The sequence below is a fragment of the Lolium perenne genome, chromosome 3 (assembly GCF_019359855.2).
Source record: "Lolium perenne isolate Kyuss_39 chromosome 3, Kyuss_2.0, whole genome shotgun sequence".
In the NCBI taxonomy this organism is placed as follows: domain Eukaryota; kingdom Viridiplantae; phylum Streptophyta; class Magnoliopsida; order Poales; family Poaceae; genus Lolium; species Lolium perenne.
The window spans coordinates 344,071,316-344,091,295 of NC_067246.2; the positions used below are offsets into that span (position 1 = coordinate 344,071,316).

Genomic DNA, 19,980 nt, shown 5'->3' on the forward strand with positions numbered 1-19,980 from the left:
AATGCAATCTGCAAGCATTCATTGTTGAGAGGAATTTATGTAATTCTAGGTAGAAGTAGAGTGTTATCCTCTCAAAAGGTGTTGCTTCGATCTGTCAAATACACCTGACATGACAGTAATATTCATAGTTTTATGGCAACATTATGGTTCTCCAGTTTCTCACCTAACATAGTCCTGAATTATATTGTTAAGTCTGTCTTCTTTGCAGTTTATTTTGTATTTGGTCGTCTAGAGCCAACACGGTAAGTAGAAAATAATTTTCTTGGTGTTGAACTGCTGTTTAATCTCTGCAATAACTCCAGTAAGCTCGAATAACTAGCTGGTCCTAACAAATTCCATGATAACACAGCCTAACACTGCTCAACATGCTTCTTTTGTATATCGATTAATTTATTGATATCTTGAAGTTTGATAGAGCTAAACTAGACAAAATAATTGTTCACTGTTACACACTCGGGCTCGAGTCAATGGGAACATGGCTGGTGGATTCCTCAAGATTCAGAGACGTAGAGCTCCATATTGGAGAGCACTTAGTTTAGCTGTGTCCTAATCTTGGCTGAAATTTACCTCCAACTCCAGTTTGGTTTCAGTGTGCATCCAAACAAAAGAACTGTGCCATGTCCAATTCCATTTTGAGATTTCCCAGCCCATATCTTACATCCAAACTGTCAGTCAATGTTTTATTTGCTCATAAACATTCCGACCCTTGCTTTCATAAACCAATATCAGAGCACATAGTTTCTCCTTTGAATGCTTTTTGCAGTTTTCATCGTCGGAAAGCTAATGAATGAGAATGGAGATTATGAAGAACTTCCTTTAATAGCCAGGTTTGAACTTATATATTACCTAGGAACACCCTATATGTGCTCTACACTTTTTCAATGCTTGTCTGATGATATAGTGCAACAATCCAACAACTGTACTCCATTGTACTAAACAATAAGCTAGTCGATTTGTGTCTTCTCTTTGCTTATTCTTCTCCCAGGCTGATAAATTTTGGTGTAGGGAGAGGGAGGGGCCAGTAAGTGCACATGCGGCAGTATATATGGTGGATTTTTGAAGTAGTGTATGGTATTGGTAATCTCTTGGTTATGGCAGAGTAATTGCATTGGTTAAATGCGTGCTTTTCTATTGAATAACAACTGAGTTTGACACTGTACTTGTAGAATGATGATCAAAGTCCTGTCGATGAGTCACATTGGGTGATCTTGTTATATTCTTAGCAGTGGTATGTAACTGTAGTCTCTGTTATATAACATGATCAGCTATATATGATTTATGATCATAATTTGCTCATCGAGTCATTATTTATAACACCAAATTTTACCTGGCTAGTGCCATCGTCTACGATTTTTATCCTTCTATGCTTCTTGGAATTAGGTCAGTTCAAAGCAGAAGGAGACCCATAGCACCAGTGGGGTGCGAGCCACTATAGAAACAAGCCCCCCTATTCAGTACAAGGTCCAGATAATTGAGTTTTCCCATCTTTAAACTCAACTTTTCTTTAATTCTATGCATAATGATACATTTATTTTTTCAAGAATAGTTGAGGCACAATCCTTATGCTATAGTTTAGAGATTTGCATTCTATTTTATACCTCTTTTTTTGCTGGACATTATCAATTTTTTATGGTTTCAAAAAAATTATCAATTTTTTTGTTAATAATTATACTGATCTGTCGGTAGCTGTAACTTTTTGAAACCATAAAAAATTATTAACAGAACAACTTTCAGTTGTAACGACGAGAATCACGGTGTCGATTTAGGGCTGGGGCTTGCAAAAGGATTGTTATTTTGGATCATTACAGGCCTGATAATCCTGTTGGTTTTACGCAGTGTTGGCTTCCGAGCTGACATTAATGTAGACATTTCATGTGTTGTACACTCTGTGGCATTGTAGTTTTAGACATGTACTGCTTCCCTCAAGTATTCTGGCCGCTTAAAGCGCACACTTCATTTTTTTTTTTGAACAAAAGTTAGTGGAATAAATTATAATTCAGTGTAGTGGCTCTTGTTGTTTTGGCATTTGGAGAAAATGACTCCAGAGCTATAGAAGTACATTTGCCCTTTACGCCAAATATTCTTGCAGCTTCAGATTGAGCAAGCCCGCGACACACAGCTGAAGACCAACAACTGGTCGTCCCATATTCACTTCCAGTTACAGCTCCACCGTGGAGCCGTCAGCCGTGCTGCTGCCGGCGGCGACGGCGTAGTCTCATCTACGCTCCCCTGGCCGGTGAATTGGCAGAGATCCAAGTCTCACAAACAACGACGACCCTCCTCGATGGGCCGAGCGCCCGCGCGTCCCTCCATGGATCCCTGCTCCTCACCTGCCCCGGAGAAGAACTGGGCGGATCTCGGTGACGGGCTGACGGGGCAGATCTCTGACTGCGTCCTCGCGAACGACGTCGCCGACTACATCCGCTTCCGCGCCGTGTGCGGTTCTTGGCGGCGGTGCTCCGCGGCCCCGCCCGCCGGTTCCACCCCCGGCGGTGGATCATGCTACGGGAGCCACTCGCCGCTCCCCCCGTCCGCCGCCGCTTCCTCAACTCCTCCACCGGCGAGTGCATCCAGTTGGACGTCCCCGAGCTCCGTGACCACGAGGTGCTGGCCCCCACCGCCGAGGGCCTCCTCGTCCTGCTCCACGCCCGCAAGCACGTCCGCCTGCTCAACCCGCTGACCGATCAGCTCTTGCAGCTCCCGACGCTCACCACGCTGCTCCCCGCGATGTACCACCACAGGCTTGCGGTTCACAACGCCCATTTCGGCACGGACTTTGCAGCCTGGGGTTCCGGCATCGCCGAGGATGATTCCACATTCGTGCTCTGCTTCTACCGCCTCCACATCCTAGGCGGACCGAGATCCAGTGACATGCTGTGGGCATGTCACCGGTGAACAGTACCGTGACATGCTCCCTTTTTTAAACCGTTGGATCTAGATTTAATGGCCAGATGTTCACCGCTACAGGAACTGTCTACAGTGTATTTAAACAGTACCCTCGCTACAGTGCCGCCTACAGTACGCGTGCTACACTTTATCCACCGTAAGTGCGGTACAATGTTTAATCTTGTACGTCTATTTTTGATCGAATGGTTGAGGGTGCATGTCACGGTACTGTTCACCGGTGACATGCCCACAGCATGTCACTGGATCTCAGTCCATCCTAGGCGTGGCCAAGCTCGGCGACCAGTCGTGGACGCTGCTCAAGTTCAGGGACCCGATGAGGACGGCGCCGCTCATGTTCGCAGGGCACTTCTACTGCGTTACCGTAGACGGTGTCATGGTGCTAGCAGAGACGAGTCCACCACGGCTGGAGCTTGCTGCAGGGCGACATATGGAGGTTTCCTTGGAAATGGATAGCACGCACCTCGTGGACAATGGCGGGCTGCTGATGCTGGTTCACCGCAAGTTCTTGCAGCTCGGGAGGAGCTATGACTTGTATCGGGTGGATTTGGACACCAAGGCTCTGCTCCCCGTCAACAGCCTTGGCGGGGGACGCGCAGTGTTCATGGGCATGTATTGCTCTATCTCGGTGCCTGTTGAGGTGTTCCCCTCCGGCTCCATTAGCAGTGACACCATCTATTTGAGCTTCGACGTCGATGAGAGGGCAGCTACCGAGGCTTACCATCTCGTGGATAGAAGCATCACTCCTGCTGCCAGCTACAACCTCGATGGCCTGGTACTGCAGCCACATACTCTTGTAGACTGCCTTGCCTTGTGCATTACTGGCAACATCGTTGGATTTGAAGAAGATTAGCATAAGTACTTCGAATTTATGTTTTGGTCTCCATTCAGATAACATTTGTACTTCCCCGCTGACCTGGAGCAGGCAGTGATCCTCGCGTCCTTGAACGCGCAGCGCTTCCGGAGGCTGAAGGAGGAGCAATGCGAGTTCATCAACAACGCGAGCTTCGAGCACGCCGTCGAAATCTCGCGCCAGCGAGCAGCCACGGAGGAGGGGGAGCGACAAAAGCTCATCGAGTTGAACGCTTAGCACCACGCCGAGGCGTTCGCCCGCGAGCAAGCGAGGCTCGCTCAGAACGAGGTGTCTTGCCGATGGCTGGCAACGCTGAGGGGACAGCGCTGCCAGCAAACACCTGCGATACCGGCCGCCATGCTGCACCGCCAGATGCGTGAAGCAAGGGCAGAGAGGTGGGCACGTACGCATGCGGCAAAGGGGAAGAACGACGACGAGGCGGGCCCAGATGAGATAGTCTTGATGACCCACAAGTACAGGGGATCGCAACAATCTTCGAGGGAAGTAAAACCCAAATTTATTGATTTGGCACAAGGGTAGGTAAAGAATACTTAAAATCCTTAATAGCGGAGTTGTTAATTCGGCTACACGTGGAAAATCACTAGTAACATGGGTGATGTGAAAGCAGCAGTAATATGAGAGCAATGGCAATAGTGGCACCAGAAAGTATTCCAGTGCGTAGTTGACTGTAGAGCAATGATGACGACAGAAGGACCAGGGTTCCAGCTATCTACACTAGTGATAACTCTCCAAATAACATGTGTTGGGTGAACAAATTATAGTTGGGCAATTGATAATTGTGAGGGCATGACAATGCATGATATGATAAGATAAAGGTTACTGTAGTATTTAATTGGGTACTACAATATAATAGATAGACTATAATCCAATTGCGTCTATGACTAATAATCCACCTTCAGATTATCATCCGAACTTCTTCCAGTATTAAGTTGCAAGCAACATACTATCGCATTAAGCAATGTGTGTAAAGTAAACAATGGAATTATCCTTAGACAAAATATTGTTGTTTTCTCCCTAGTAGCAACAGAACATCTACAATCTTAGAAGTTAAAGTCACTCTTCCAGAAAACTAGATGACAAGGTATCAACTTGTCAATGCCTATGGATTGTAGGCTAGGGTTTAGTTGGAAGTAGAGGGCAAGTAGATCTCGAAGGTTTCAGCCGAAAAGTACTCGACGATTATGAGAACTAGGGTTTAGTAACAATGATTCGATGATCTCTTCGTCCCTCGACTCCCCCTTTATATAGGAGGCGGAGCCGAGGGTTTCGTTTTGTACAAGTTACAGAGTCCGGGACGGTTTCTAACTCATCCCGCCAGATTACAAATAACACTTCCTATTACAACTCTAACTTTCCTTAATATATGTTGGGCTCCCGAATCTTCTTATTATTCGGGTATTGGCCTTCAGTAAACCCCGGGTACTATCTTCGGCAGGCCCATTTGGGATGCCTATGTCAGTAGCCCCCGAGATTTTGCTTGAATCGTAGAATCAGGGAAAATCTCCACTGTTTATTTTTATTCGAGAGCTTTAACTTTTTTATATTTCTTCACATAAAATTCTATATTGTACAGGGATAATGGTAGTTGGGGCTAGTTCATCTGACGGATCAGGTACTAGTTAACTGCTCTAGTGGCAATTCGCAAAAACCTACTTCAAGATCACGTCCCTGGACATGATCTCGGGATACTGGTGTAAACTTCGACAGGTGCCGCTTAAGGTCTTACCATTCTGTCGAGTCCCAGTCAAATTTATCGAGTACCTAACGCGTCCGTTAGGATTTTTGGGACCGGCATCGAAAATGGACTTGCACTGACGCGCCCCAAAAAGCGTCGGGGCTGTTTCGAGCCCAATAGAAGTGCCGGAAACCTGTGCCGGCCCCTTCGCGAAGGGCCCAAATCGGGCGCGCCGACGCCTCGCGGCACGTCTGTTTTCGCAGGTCGGGCTACCTTGGAAGCGAGATGACGCGACGGTTCGTGTTGGAAACGACACGGGAAGAACTAGAGGCTGCGGAAGAAGAATCCGGAGGGGAGGCCGAGGAAGGAGAAGAGGGCCAACAGGCTGACTTTGATTTCAGTGTGGTTATAAACTTATAATTGTGTAAGATTGTGTAAGATTTTGCTCATTGTTTGTAGAACACTCAAGAAGCAAATGTTCCTGAAATGTTTGATCTAGCAAATGTCATCTCTGGTCCTGGAAGACAGATCTTCGAAACAGGATATGTGATGATTGGCTCAATGACTTGATGATTTGTTATGTTGAAGAGATATTTACAAAAGTTGATGACAAGAAGATTATGATGCGTTTCATTCCTACAAGGAACGTCGAGGTCATCTACCTCGACAATTTCATCTTCTTGGCATAGATAAGTGATGCCGGTTGTGTTCGGCAACTGATGTGGTAACAGATTTTAATTCAGTACTGTGCAGGACATAACATTTGAGATTAAGCTAGCATATAGCACAGCAGAGCAGCAGAACAGAGCAGAGCAAAGGCTGATCGAGCAGTTACCTGTTGAGGAGATGCGGCATGATGCGCTCCCAAACGCCCCAGGCCGCCGGCAGCCGTCTTCGCGTTTGCGCCTGCCGCCATGTCCATCGTCGCCCCGTTCGTGCTCTCAAGAACGATCCATGGCTGACTACTAGATAGGCAGGATGCACAGAGTTACCGGCTCGACGTCGGCTCGGCATGGCAAGTCCTCTCCTCTCCTCTCCTCGCCAAAGTCCAAAGTCACAAGTCACGCACGCGATGCCGCCCGCGGTGTGACCGCGCCCTTCTACTTATAGATTCCTTTTTGGAGGGAAGAGAGCTCGTAGTTCAATATTTTTAGGTGGGCAGGAGTGAGAAAGAGATGAATCCATGAGAGCGCTACAAATTAGGGGAAGAGCGATTGGCCAGAATGGCTCTCACACGGATCACGTTCCCTTGACCGTGCGATGGAAAAAGTGGAGATGAAATCAGAATCGTTAAACATGTGGAGGCAGTCAAAACGATGCTGAGATTATTTCTCCTACTGTATCTGCATGCACCTTGTAATTAGCCTGGCTTCTTGGGGCTTGCAGTTTCTTTGGTCTTCCTAGGGATGCTTGATTGCGCTGGTTCTGGGAGAGAATTAAAACAAGGTCTGGATTTGAGGAGGCTCCCTCCTATATGCTCGATGATATTGCCGGTTTATTCCTAGTAAAAAAATAGTACCAGGCCGGGCAGATGAGCAATGCTATATGTGCGACGCTTTTTATCCTATTTTCTTACAGCGCAAATTCACACATGCATTGGTACCTTTCCTTGACCCAGCAGAAGAAGAATTAAAATAAGGGATTGCAGTACGTCTGAGTCATACATGTATTGGATACAGAATGCCATATGCAAGGCATTTCCCATACCAGATACTAGAACGATACCCAGCGCGTTGCAGCGGGTATCTCTTTAAGAAATCTAGAAAAACATATTAAACTTGATCTATATAATATGCAATATTTAGTTGGCCAGTAGTGGAGATACTAAATTTAATAGCCATGAAATGGATAAATATTTGAAAATTCAAAGATCATTATATTCCAAAGGTGTACGTGATTGATTTAGATAAGGTGAAATTAGCGGACTGAAGAATCAAATGATCTATATTTCTTTCATGAAGAATGCATGCACATTGTCGTATAATATAAAAACTTCTTGTGTGGTTACATATATAAGGGCACATAATTAACATTGAGTTTAATTCGTAAAAAGTTCATTTGGTTGCCGAAACTATTTTCGTGTTCAAGTTGCACATGACTTAACTATGTAATCATATAGCAGGAGGGTGTGATATTATCATTCGAGCAGCAAAAAAAGGATGGCATTACTATTTTAATGGTTAAAAAAGATAATGTAGAGATAGACAATAAATAAGGAATATTAGTGGGATGAGGTGGACAAATGATTGGCTAAGAGAATAGGTGATGTGGATAGCTTGCATGTTGAGATAGACAAATATTGATTGCACTTAGTGGGGTTTTGTTTTATAAGATATATAGATTCATCCACCAAATTGTTTGCAAGTTCATACGAAGCGTGACATGGTGACATGATCTGCTTAATACCAGAAGATATATCCCACCAAATACTTTGCCTCCACCAAATAATTTGCCGCTTCGTTCCTTCTAAAATCAATAGTTCTCTTGTCATCTAGAAAGTACTAATCAATAGGCTAGCATTTGCAAGATTTAGTGGCAATGCGTCACTTTACAAAATATTTTGTGGACACGCACGCGATGCCGCTCGCGGTGTGACCGTGCCCTTCTACTTGTAGGCTCCATTTTGGAGGGAAGAGAGTTCTTGAGTTAGGCGGAAAGGAGGGAGAGAGACGAATCCATTGAATGGGAGGAGGGAGAGAAACAAATTACGGCGTGGGTGATTGGCCAGAATGGCTCTCACACGGATCGTGCTTTCCTTTACCGTGCGATGGATGAAATCAGAATCGTTAAACCTGTGGGGGCAGTCAAGACATCGCTGAGATTTCTGGTACTGAGGGATGCTTGACTGCGTTGGTTTTCTCCTAGTACTATATCTACATTTACGTTGTAATTAACCTGGCTTCTCGAGGCTTGCAATTTTTGGTCTTCAGGGATCCTTGAATGCTTGATTGCTTTGGTTCCGGGCGTGCATTAAAACAAGTGCTAGATTTGAGGAGGCTCCCTCCTCTATATGCTTGGTGATTTTGCTTGTTCATTCCTAGTAAAATTAATTTGTTAAATACCATATGAGAAATGCTATATGAATGTATGACATTTTTTATCCGATTTTCTTACGACGCAAACTCACACATGTGTTGGTACATTTCCTTGTCACAGCAGAAGAAGAAATAAAGCCATGTCTGAGTCGTACATGTATCAGATACAAAATTTGGTATGCAAGGCGCTTCCAATACCAGATAGTCCACCAAATAGTTTGCAAGTTCATAATTTCATACCAAGTGTGACATGATCTGCTCACCAAATACTTTGCCTCTTGGTTCCTATGAAAATCAATAGTTTTCCGTAATCTAACATGTACTAATCAATAGGCAAGAATTTGCCAGATTTAGTGGCACCAAATCACTTTACAAAATATTATTATCCTCTTCATTTCTATAAATTTACAAATGATAGTGCATGTATTGTACCAATTAGCAACGACACACAATACAAGTACACTAATTTTGTGATCAAAATAAGCAGGTTCAAAACCCATGCACACAAACATGCATAAAACATAATCATTCATACATACATGCATCATGCTCAAATGTCATATTCATCTGTCTTATATGTATATATATGAACATGTAAACAGATAATATGTCAATTAGCGAAGAAAGTGCACATCTAGCTAACTAGACTTGCTCTTCAACCCATCAACATCCAAAAACGACTACACAAATTAATAATACACCATGCATACAGTATCAGGCATCTCCATCTTCCTCGCAGATTTTCACCAGCCAAAACGCCTTCTTGTGCACAGGTTCAATCACTTGATCGCAAGCCTATCAGCTTGCTGGTCCATGTGGCCAAGAGGCTCGACCATGGCGGTGTCGGTGCCAGCGAGAACAGCGATGTGGTCGCCTCCCATGGGTGCTCAAATCTGAAGGTGTATCTTCCATTTGCAGGTAGCCTACCAAAATGGAAAAAATATAAGTACACAACCACACTAAATACTCATAAGGAAACTTCTAAGTGTTCAAGAAAGAGATAAATTACATGAACTATATATATGCACCATCTAGAATCAGGCAAGAAGGGCACCCGCAAAGAGAAAACAACAACAACCCACCACAAACCCTCGGACATAGACCCCAAAAAAAGATAGGAGAAAATGAAGACAAGACAACGGCCCCAAAAGGAACATAATCCTTTGGTAGAGTTATCATTAGTCATTTATATGGGCTTGGCTGGGATGATCAAATAAATAGACATCTGAATATTGGAACCTTGGTTTGCACTAAAAAAGGATAATGAACAGGCATGAAGGCTCAAAATGATCCAAAATAGTAAACTTTTATTTAACTCCATGGAGCTCAGCCTTTTTGTGACTGGGGTTGTCCACTTGGCCTTTCATCCCTCTCCAACTACAAATGTAAAGTAAGAATCATAAATAACTTCAGAAAATTTCAGTGAGTATATGTAACTATACTAATGTATGGAGGCACCTTGGATACTTTCTCACTAGAAAAGGTAAAAATGGCACGTTTGCTTGTTTCTTCAAAATGCAGCCTAGCTAGTATGTGGGATAACAAGTGCACCACAGGAAATAAACAGACATGGATCTAGATTCTTCTCAGTGCGTTTCTACGAAGTAGCAAGAAGAAATATGTGACATAGCATTTTCATGATTGCTACTACTGTAACATGGGATATAGAGCTACTACTGTAAAAAAATATCAAAGAAAAATTGGCCAGCTATTTGCTAGATCTCAACCTGAAGAAACACTACACAACTAGGTATCAAACTATGTTTAGGCACGGTATTGCAGCAACCTGAAACTTCCAAGACGTCACTAGGAGCAACCTGATATCAAACTATGTTCTTTCACCACACTTGTACCAAAACTTAACTATAAACAATGATAGCAGGAACCCCAAATATATAATGTCAGGCAATGCAAATATGTAAAATAGAATCTGGCGCTAGAATCCAGGAGAAGCAGAAACTCACCTAAACCGTGGAGAGGATGAAGAGGCCACCGTGGACGTGGTTAAGGCATGGTTAATTTTGTGCATGAAGTAGTCAAAGCTGATCTGCGACAAGTAGAGTACCAGGTCTTGTAGGAGCTGCCAGCTATAAAAGTTGATGACATGAAGAAAAATGTAGACTCCAGCAGGTATTTTAGTACATCACTGAAAATTGCACAACCAATCATGAACATCCAGAAACAAGAATGTAAACAGTGGCCAGTTAGGCATACAAGTTAAAGTCACATAATGATAAACAAGTGAATTTATTCAACCAACTGTAGCAACAAGAACTGATTCCATTAAGACACACATATAACAGAGTTAAGATAATAATGTTACGCACAAATATTTGAAACAGTAGTGTGCTAAATTTGTTACTTTGCAAAACTCGAAGCTAGTTATGTGGCTTTTAGTTCCTTTCTTGAAACCTGAGTTTGAGTTAGTGAAGTACAACCAGTACACTGTCTACTTTTCTCTTTTTTTTCTAACATGGTTCAATTTAATAATGGAATGGTAATGCGGTAGAGATATGCATATAAACAAAGTAAATGTATGCCTAGCGAGAAGAAACACTAGTCTTTAACTCAGATAACTCAGGATCTCTCATTCCTTCACATGGACTTGCCCTTTTTTTGAACTAGCTAGGCATTAGAGGCACACATAAGCAATGAAGCAAACAACCATGGTTGGCATCTCGAGGGTTTAAATATCCATGCCATTCAAAAATACAACATCTATTAAATGATATAAAGCATTGTGCCGATCCCAACAGACAGCTCACTTATCGCCAAGCCTAGCTAATGCAATAGATCATCAAGGTAATAATGAGCCAACTAGTGCATCACTGCCCTAGAAAATACGTAGGTGGACGGATTTTAGGGGTTTGATCTTGATGATGGTATGACATGATCACCTATGTATATCAAGTAAATCAGTAAAGAAGTCTAAGTTACAGACACATATACTTCTTGTAATCTATTCTAGACTGAATCTGGAGTAGTTCATTATTACTCAACTTAAAACAATTGTATGCTAGGCTAGACAATTACCAAGATGGCAACAAATGGGACCTAACAACACCAACAAAAAATTCTCTACCCAGGAAAGCCGCCAATCAACCACCAAAAAGGAAGGGCATCAGCGAAGAAAAGCAACAGCAAAAAAACAACACAAACCCTCAGACAGAGAACCCAAAATAAACGAGAGAAAATGAATACCAACCACATCACCCAAAGGAACATAATACCTTGGGGGTCTCATTAGTAATTTATACGGCCTTGGATGGGCTCAAATCAATATACAACAAATCATTTGAACCTTAGTTAACGAACATGCATGAAAGCATGAGAGCAGAATCAGTTTCAACAAAAAAAATTGTACTTGGAAAACAGAAGCCGAGTTATAGTCAAAGTCGGCAGTGGCAACACTCATCGGTACATCACCGAAGCACGAGACATCAAATGGGATTGCAGTGCACCCAAATCAAGTCAATATTCACCTACAGGGTACAGATTGCAAGATATTGAGGTTCAGAAGACCATATTGAGCAGAGGACTGCAACACCGGCCAGAACCGAAGGCTCACATTGAAAACGAACAACCAAAAACATGAGTATAAACAATAAGAGGACAACAGTAGGATCATTTATGTATTTTGACCTTAGAGCTACTCCAAAATAACAAAAGTCAAAAAAATGTCGAAATGTAGCCAATTGTTCTAAATTAGGTAACCAAACAATATCCATACTGCACTAACCGAACACTAATTACAAAAAAACTGGATAAGAGTATCTATCTGGCATAGGCAACTGCATTCATAGTGTACTTGCAGGTCAAATGTTCTTAGAATAGAAACAACCAATAAAATCAATTATCAATGCTATCGCATGGATAGTTGAACCTCATCCTCCTTGACCAGACCACATGGTATATGCATCATATGTAACAGTTATTTTGAGTGATCATGTGTGGAAAAAATAAAATACCTCTATAGACTATAAAAGATGAAGTAGTCCAAAATGGTTAACTTCTATTACTTCCCTGGATCTAAGCCATCTCGTCACTGGGGTTGTCCACTCCGCCTTTGATCCCTCTCCAACTGCACATATAGAAGTAAGAATCGTGAATAACTTTAGCTAATTGTCATTGAGCATATGTAACTACAAACACATGGAAGCACCTTGTATACTTCCGTTCTAGAGAAACTGGCAAGTCCAATAATACTAACAAAATAAGGAAATCACTAGTACATACTTAAGGAAGCTAAGTACTGAACAAGATCTAAGAACAAGCTTCTAGACAAAGAACCACATGAAAAAAAACTCCATTTATCCATGAACTCAGCTTGTGGGCACTGCATTATCTTATCATGCAAATATACAACAAAAGTGTTAATATAAGAGGAGGACACAACCTACGGATCTGAGGATAAATAACCCCACAATACACAAGTTTGCTCTGCTTTGCATGTCACATCAGATTCTGTACTTAGATAAAGCTAACATCAAGAGCAGCCAATGGACACACGTAGTATAGGAGAAACTTGATCCAGTTTGTGATTGAAATGCAAACAAATATTGACTTTACTAAAGGACAGTGAAGCACATCAAGAAACTTTGCACTTGTCCCTTCTGGCCACCTCGTGCTCAAGAAAGTCCATAACCTGGCCTAGCAGCAGGATGCCGGCGGCAACGGGGAGGATAGGGGCACCCTCTCCGGCGGCATCAGAGGAATCATGGGCCCGGCGGCGGAGTCATCAGAGGTGAATCCTTATCTCCTCGTGCAATAGCATCTTGGAGGAAACAAAAACATGTTTGGCCGTCTAAATACATAGAAGTTGAAGGAAGTATGTCTGGCTAAAGACTCAATCATCTAAATACATACAAGTTGATTGGATAAGTTTTGACTGTTGCATGAGATTTATGGTGCAAAACTGTATAGGATTTAGCGCAAGTGTGCAACCATTAATTTGGCACCATTAACCATATGGATGATTTCCAAACCTGTCATGTAAATACCTTAAAAAGTTACACAAAGTAGCCCTGCAGGTCTACATACAAAGCATCAAAACTGATCCTCCTGACTTAAAAAGAAACTATGCAACATTGCAGACGTTCTGACAAAGAGATAAGTTCGCCTCGATGGTTTGTATACCCAGGAAGCTTCTTAAGGCAAGTGATAAGTTCACTCAGAAATTCCAAATCAATTAAATGTAAGAATTTTCGTAAACCCAAGCATGAGCAAGTTAGAGTGTGAGCCACCAGGTACGAAATTAGTGGCCTTGTACCTAGAGTCCTGGGATCATTGACATGACAATATAATCATCATCAGAGTGCAATATTATGCTAAAAGAAAAGCAAAATTTAGTCACAACAGAGTTCCCTAACCACAATTTTTAATAGTTGCCTCACCACAATTTAGCCAGCAAAAATGGAGCATGAATTACTAATGAGTCACAACAGAGTTCCCTCACCAAAATTTAGCCGGCAAAAATGGAGCATGACATGATGTGCTATCAATCTTACAGTTTCAATAGTTGCCTCACCACAATTTTCCACTTCATCTTATCACCTCACTACAGAGTTCCTACAAATTTGTAAGATATAATTGCAAGTTAGGTGAATGTTGCATACTAGATGGACTGCTATGCTCCTAATGATTTGAGAACTACTCCTAATACAAATGAACAACTCAGTTTACTAGCCATTATTCTTAAACAAAAAATGCTAGAAAAATACTCGGTGAATAGTTCAGACGCATGATAGTTTTCAATATGTCTTTCAATTTCGAAGAAAGTGATCAAATTGCAAAAGAAATTTGGTTCGCTGGAACATCAAAATATATTGGCCCCGTTCCATGCAACAATTGTTTGATGCATTATTACCCCCAAGTATAGCCAACAGTTGGATGAAATCTGTTACTTGGTTTAGCCACAAATCTAAAGACACTCAAGAAAAGGAAACATGAACCGTAAAGGTCAATATTGATAATCAAGCCATCAGTGAAAAACCACACCCTCTTTCAAGATAAAACGCAACCAAACAAAATAAAGGGAGATAACTCAGCGGAAACAATGCAGACACAAAACTCCTATAATTTCTTGCTTCTAATTGAATCAAGCTCACCCTGGTAGTCCAAGTCTACGAAAGCTTGGTTTCTCTCTTGAAATGATATAAATAAAAGAAAGAAATCTTATGCCATAATGATTTTACTCCACATTAAGGAAAAAAAAGCGATTTAGAATCAGCAAAGAGACAAGAGAAGAATGTACTACGCCTTGCGACTGACCGTTGGCTTTAATAGGAAGGGGTGACCCCTCTTACTATTAAGACTGAAATACCATTAAGTCTTATTCCCGAAAGATTTCACAATTAAAACATATTGCTCAACTTGGTCTTATGAATTGCATCAGTAACTACAAAGCAAAGATTTATGATGGATAAAATAGAAGTCCTCCATTTAAGTTATTCGAACTAAAAAAGTATCAGTGCCGATGATTCACTTTTGGCCTAGAAAACAGGATCATATCCGCATGTACCCATAGAGATAGGTATGGATTGTTGATCGACACAATATGGTTGTTCCTTATCAAGTCATATCATCAGATAAGGCATCTCTAATATATAAATTTCTTTTGACTAACCTAGTGTTTATTGCTCTCGGAACACTTGAAATCACAGTTTTCTACGTACCACATAACTGGGCAAAAAGGCCAAATGCATAGACGACTGCATAAAGAGAAATCAGACAATGACTAAATGTTTTAAAAAAAAATCTATTAGTCAGGAATCAAAGTTCAAAACACAATACTTGACATAAATGAGACTGCATTAATTCCTTGTGTTTATTATACTAATGGAAAATAAAATCATGTTTCTTTCTGCTGCCCCAGCAGAGCAATCGCTTAACATCTGAAAAGAAGGCAACTATAGAACCAAGGTCAAGTAGGCAACTAAAAAACTGACACTCTTTAGATTGATGTACTCCTGTTTACATCAAAAGAGGCTACCAATTGCACAACGTTAATATAGTTTTCTAGAAGGCACTTTACCACGGCTAGAAAAGTACAAGTTGCAGATTCATGTCCATGTATCAGCAAAATATAAACGGGGTCCAGGTGGACGTACTCATGATTATACATAGGAAAAAATAGCTGGATTCAGAGGCAGAGACAACTGAATATCCTCAATGAATGAAAAGAAATCAGGAAAGATGGAAGCTTTGGAAATTTTCCATGCAATCCCAATGACCAACTGTTCAAGTTTAATAATCCAAGAAAAATGCAAGCATTTAAAATTTTACAGATCTGTCCCAGGAAGTAGCATTTATCGATTGAGAAATAGTGACAAAGTGCAAAACTAACACTCGTTAAATGAATAAAATATCATTGTGCTCCAGTTACTTAAGAAATAGAGTACGTGTTGTCTTCTCATAATTATCATCACCGAGATGCAAACAACGTAATACCGATAACTGTTAGGTTAGGTTGCAGAAACTGTACCACCAGTCACACCTCCAATCTGCAGCAAAGAAGATATACCACCGGCTTAAATTTAGATATTAGCAAGAGAATAAACTTCAACATTAACGATTGAGAAAGTAATTTTGCTAATTCTTAATATAAGACAGAACCCAGCATACTCATGAGTGGAAACAAATTCTTCAGTATCTCTGCAATTAAGTGCTAACAATAAAATGATGGTCTTTCCCGTGAGGAGCACAACCTGGCGGTTGAGATCAAACTGGCCTACTCATGGTGGCCAGGATGTTCCCTTATGCGTCGTCCACTCCTAGCAGCTCCGCAGTTTGGAATGGAGTCGAACAACAACATCAGCGGCTCCTCGTGAACATGCTAGTCAGCAGCTCCTCGTGAACATGCTAGCCAGCGGCTCCTCGTGAACATGTTGTTTCCCCATCTTCCCCATGATCGTCCTCCTGGACCTGCTCCAAATTAGAGCAGAAGGGATCTCCCAGGCGTGAGCACAGAGGATTGAAGACAAGTACGTATAAGTTGATGGAGGAATAGGGATTGGCCGGAGAGAAGTTGAGGTCAGGTAGACCGAGATTCCCTCCATGTATTGTTGCAATTTTCCACTGGAAGACTAAACCAAATAAAAGTAATTAGCTTATAATATTCAATGAACTGATTCAGTACAAAGACTTGATGATGAAAGGACAGGTAAAAAATAAGGACTCGCAGATTTGCTCCCTTGGAGAATATCCACTTGCTGCTGAATCAGACCTAACAAAAGGACATCTTGATGTACGATGAAAAATATACTTACGAGCTTCACAACTGATTTGACTCAATGGTTTTCTTTTTGGGTCTTTGCCACTGTCATTATCTCATCGACATTGAAGTTTGACTGGCTTATTGTTTGCAACAGGTTCTTCAGCTGTGCGATCATCAGGGAGTTAATACAGAACTCACAGATGTTGCAAAATGCAAGATGAACAAACAATTTTAGGCCTGTTACTTCACTGGCATTTTCAAATGCTCTCTATCCAAGTATTAATAACAGACTAAGGACATATTAAGTAGCAGAAGACAATCTCATCTTGTGATCAATACAACTTCACCAAAATATCTAGAATCAAAGAGTTTCAGTTCGTACTTAGCAGTTAAAATAAACTAGATAGTACAGAGAAACTGTGCCTGCAAAAGATGAACTAAATTGCACATTCTCAAGCATTTCCAGAATTATTTGTTATATTTTTTTTAATGCTAACACAAATAATTTCCCGGATAGTGATTTCTTTGTGAAGTATCAAATATCCAATATACACAGTAACCACATGTTTATATCCAAGAGGAAAAATATGCCTACACAAACTATTGATAACATCTGAATACACATTTTCTTTTCTCGTGCTCATAAAATCACCAACAATAAAGTAAATCTTTAAAAAAAATTGTAAATATTTGCAAACAATCAGCTACAAGGATAATCTGACTCATCTTTCTAGATGGTATTTATTCTGGGAGCTAAACACAGTTGCACAGAAAGATACATATCTAGGGCAGAATGAAACTCGCATGTATTGCTTTGTTTAACAAAACTAGAAAGGGGAGTTTGTTTGGTGCAATATTTGCAAGAAATCTGCAAGTATAATAAGACTCGTAATTCGAGATAGAGTATGTTCCAGGCACATCTATGACACACTTGCATAACAACCAGACTTGTAAAGAAGAAATGCAAAATAAGTATATGTTGCATAACAAAACTTTCCAAATGATTCAAGGTTTGGCTTTGCAGGTTCCAAAAGCACCTTAAAGAATAAATTTCAAGACATGAATAAGTATTCCTGTTGTTTACTCCAAACAAGTATATAGAAGGAAGGTAAATAAAAATAAAACCGTCGACCAGTTAGTAAGCAACCAACTACTAAAGTACACAAGAAAAATGATCCAAATAGGCGGCGAGCTTCATAAGATAATTATTGATAGTAATAAATAAACGAAACAATCTGGTTCCTAGTTAATTTCAGAATTATCTTGTGTTTAAAACATGAAATTTCAGTATGAAGCACGGAAATACTAATGTTATGTTAAGGTTAGGAAACATAAATTAACACATAGGATCAGGCAACTTGGGAACTAGCATGAATTTCCAAGGGGAACCTTCTTCGAGCTCTTCTTGGATGGTGGTGCCAGTGACATGAGGACCTCCCCATTGTCCCGCTGCTACACACGGGCCTCACTGGTAACATGCCGCTCCGCACCGACGTCACCGGATCAATGTGGCTCTGCCGGACACATGCAGCTCCCCACATTACTTCATACAAAGTAAGATAAAAAAAAAGTAGAACAATATGTGAGGCAAATCTCATGTAAGGAAAAGGCATGCATAGTTAATCGACATCACCATCACATCAGTATGCATGTCATTCACGTACGACAATATGTTGTCAAAACTGAACATGCAACCAAGGTAACAAAATAAAGGACGACTTTCTCTATTGACTACAACCAGCCTTAAGTTCAGATGTAGTGCTGGTCTCAATTAACACATGCAGCTAGCTCATTTGCTGGATCGGTTAATTGAAGGTCATTATTCCTGCTTGCTAGGCTGAACTATGTATTCTAGTTCCAAAAACAAGATAATATTGTAACAACTTTGAGTATGCAATTCAATGTTCCAGAACAAGAAGTAGCAGCCCCGTACTGAACTAGCTTCAGCTGGCTTGTTTAATAAACCAATCCATTATATACATGCAAACAGAGCCAAAAGAAAATGCAGACATTCATATTGAGCAACAAGTATGGACATGTCTATGCACACAACACGTTTTGATCCAAGTCGTGAAGAGATACTGGCCAAGCTCAAGTGTCAATCACAGCCATCGATCCAAGGCAAGCTAGGAGTATATACTGTTGGGCTACCAGTTGTGTGCACTGTAAGTTAATGGCTTGGTTGATGGTCGTATTTCCATTTGTGTTGGTCAATTTTTTCAGAATTACACAGTGGAATTAGTTATTATTTTGTAGAATGTAGTTACTACGAAAAGGTGTTGAGCAGCAAACATTCAGACTGAAATTGCTAAGTAGTACAAACTACTCCACAAAGAACTCAAGATGAAAAAAGAAACGATTGTGTAGGAGGGAGAGAGGTAGCTCACCCGGCAGTAGTTGTTGGGGAGGTGGCCGTCAGCCGCATGTTCGGGTGGTGCCGCTGGCAGGAGGTCGGGGACCGTCGCCGTCCCAGTCATGCGCCGCGTCGAGCTTCTGCCGGGCCCGCTCCTCTCGCCGGCCGCGGCCGTCGCCGAGCCGCATTGTTGCCTCGCGATGCTCGTTCCCACCGGAGGAGGGGATGCGCAGGAGGGGCTCCAGGGCGGCGTTCCTGCCGGGCATCGGGAGTTGGGTAGCCGGATTCGAGCGCCCGGGCTAGGGTTCGTCGGGGGCGGTAGATCACGGTTCTACGCCATGCATTCGGTTGGGATGGAGGATGTGGTGCTGGCGAGGGGCTCAGCAGCGCGAGATCTTGCCGGAGCCGGCCGGAATCGGCCAGCGAGTGAGAAGAGATGCGAGGAAGCTGGGGGCGTACGTTGGGGCTGCTGCGTGCTGTTTGTGTTTCTCTGCGGCGCTTAATCTAGCTGAATAAGAATCGACAACGCAAGCTAGAGATCGACCGTAATGACGTCCGTATTTTTCGGGCTCATAATCACGGATACGAATCGACAACGCCAGCTATGGAGTGGAGTACCGTGCCTGGCCAAAATCGAAGAGTTTGGAGCTTAAATTCACAACTGGCTGCCTCACACATCAATCAATTCAAAGTTAGTACTCTTCCGTTCTTTCTACTCTATCTAGAAGTAGTTTAGTATATGTAAAATTGAGACACTTAATTTTATGAAGAGTACGGGAGTAGTTGAGTTGCACGTGAGCCAATTAAACGTAGAACACTCTAACCTTTTTTTAAATAAAGGTAAAAGCTTTACCTTATCTATTACTAATTAAGAAGAAAGTGTCTAGTTAATTTGCGGAAAATCGGGTGAAAACCATACGATAA

General features: G+C 41.8%; 2 protein-coding genes and 2 long non-coding RNA genes across 10 annotated transcripts; 3 read left to right on the forward strand and 1 right to left on the reverse strand.

The window, feature by feature from the left end:
• The first annotated feature begins 333 nt into the window (after positions 1-333).
• On the forward strand, positions 334-1,476 carry LOC139837746 (uncharacterized). Its single transcript, XR_011754411.1, has 3 exons — positions 334-1,077; positions 1,167-1,228; positions 1,381-1,476. It is a non-coding gene; the product is annotated as an uncharacterized lncRNA (long non-coding RNA).
• Positions 1,477-2,147: 671 nt separating this feature from the next.
• LOC127340520 (uncharacterized) lies at positions 2,148-2,895 on the forward strand. Its single transcript, XM_071827724.1, has one exon. The coding sequence runs from the start codon at positions 2,500-2,502 to the stop codon at positions 2,893-2,895; it is 396 nt and encodes a 131-aa protein (XP_071683825.1). The 5' UTR covers positions 2,148-2,499.
• Positions 2,896-3,103: 208 nt separating this feature from the next.
• LOC127340521 (uncharacterized) lies at positions 3,104-3,818 on the forward strand. Its single transcript, XM_051366263.1, has one exon. The coding sequence runs from the start codon at positions 3,104-3,106 to the stop codon at positions 3,755-3,757; it is 654 nt and encodes a 217-aa protein (XP_051222223.1). The 3' UTR covers positions 3,758-3,818.
• Positions 3,819-8,954: 5,136 nt separating this feature from the next.
• On the reverse strand, positions 8,955-19,714 carry LOC127346068 (uncharacterized). Of its 7 annotated transcripts, none has more exons than XR_011756475.1 (8): positions 19,091-19,714; positions 18,093-18,217; positions 16,756-16,866; positions 16,195-16,564; positions 15,938-15,990; positions 12,457-14,056; positions 10,453-10,634; positions 8,955-9,411 (listed from the first exon to the last, which is right to left on the reverse strand). It is a non-coding gene; the product is annotated as an uncharacterized lncRNA (long non-coding RNA). The 7 variants fall into 7 exon arrangements; XR_011756473.1 differs by having other exon boundaries at positions 16,195-16,572; positions 19,091-19,713; XR_011756476.1 differs by having other exon boundaries at positions 12,457-13,262; positions 13,944-14,056; positions 16,195-16,866; positions 19,091-19,713.
• Positions 19,715-19,980: the final 266 nt, after the last annotated feature.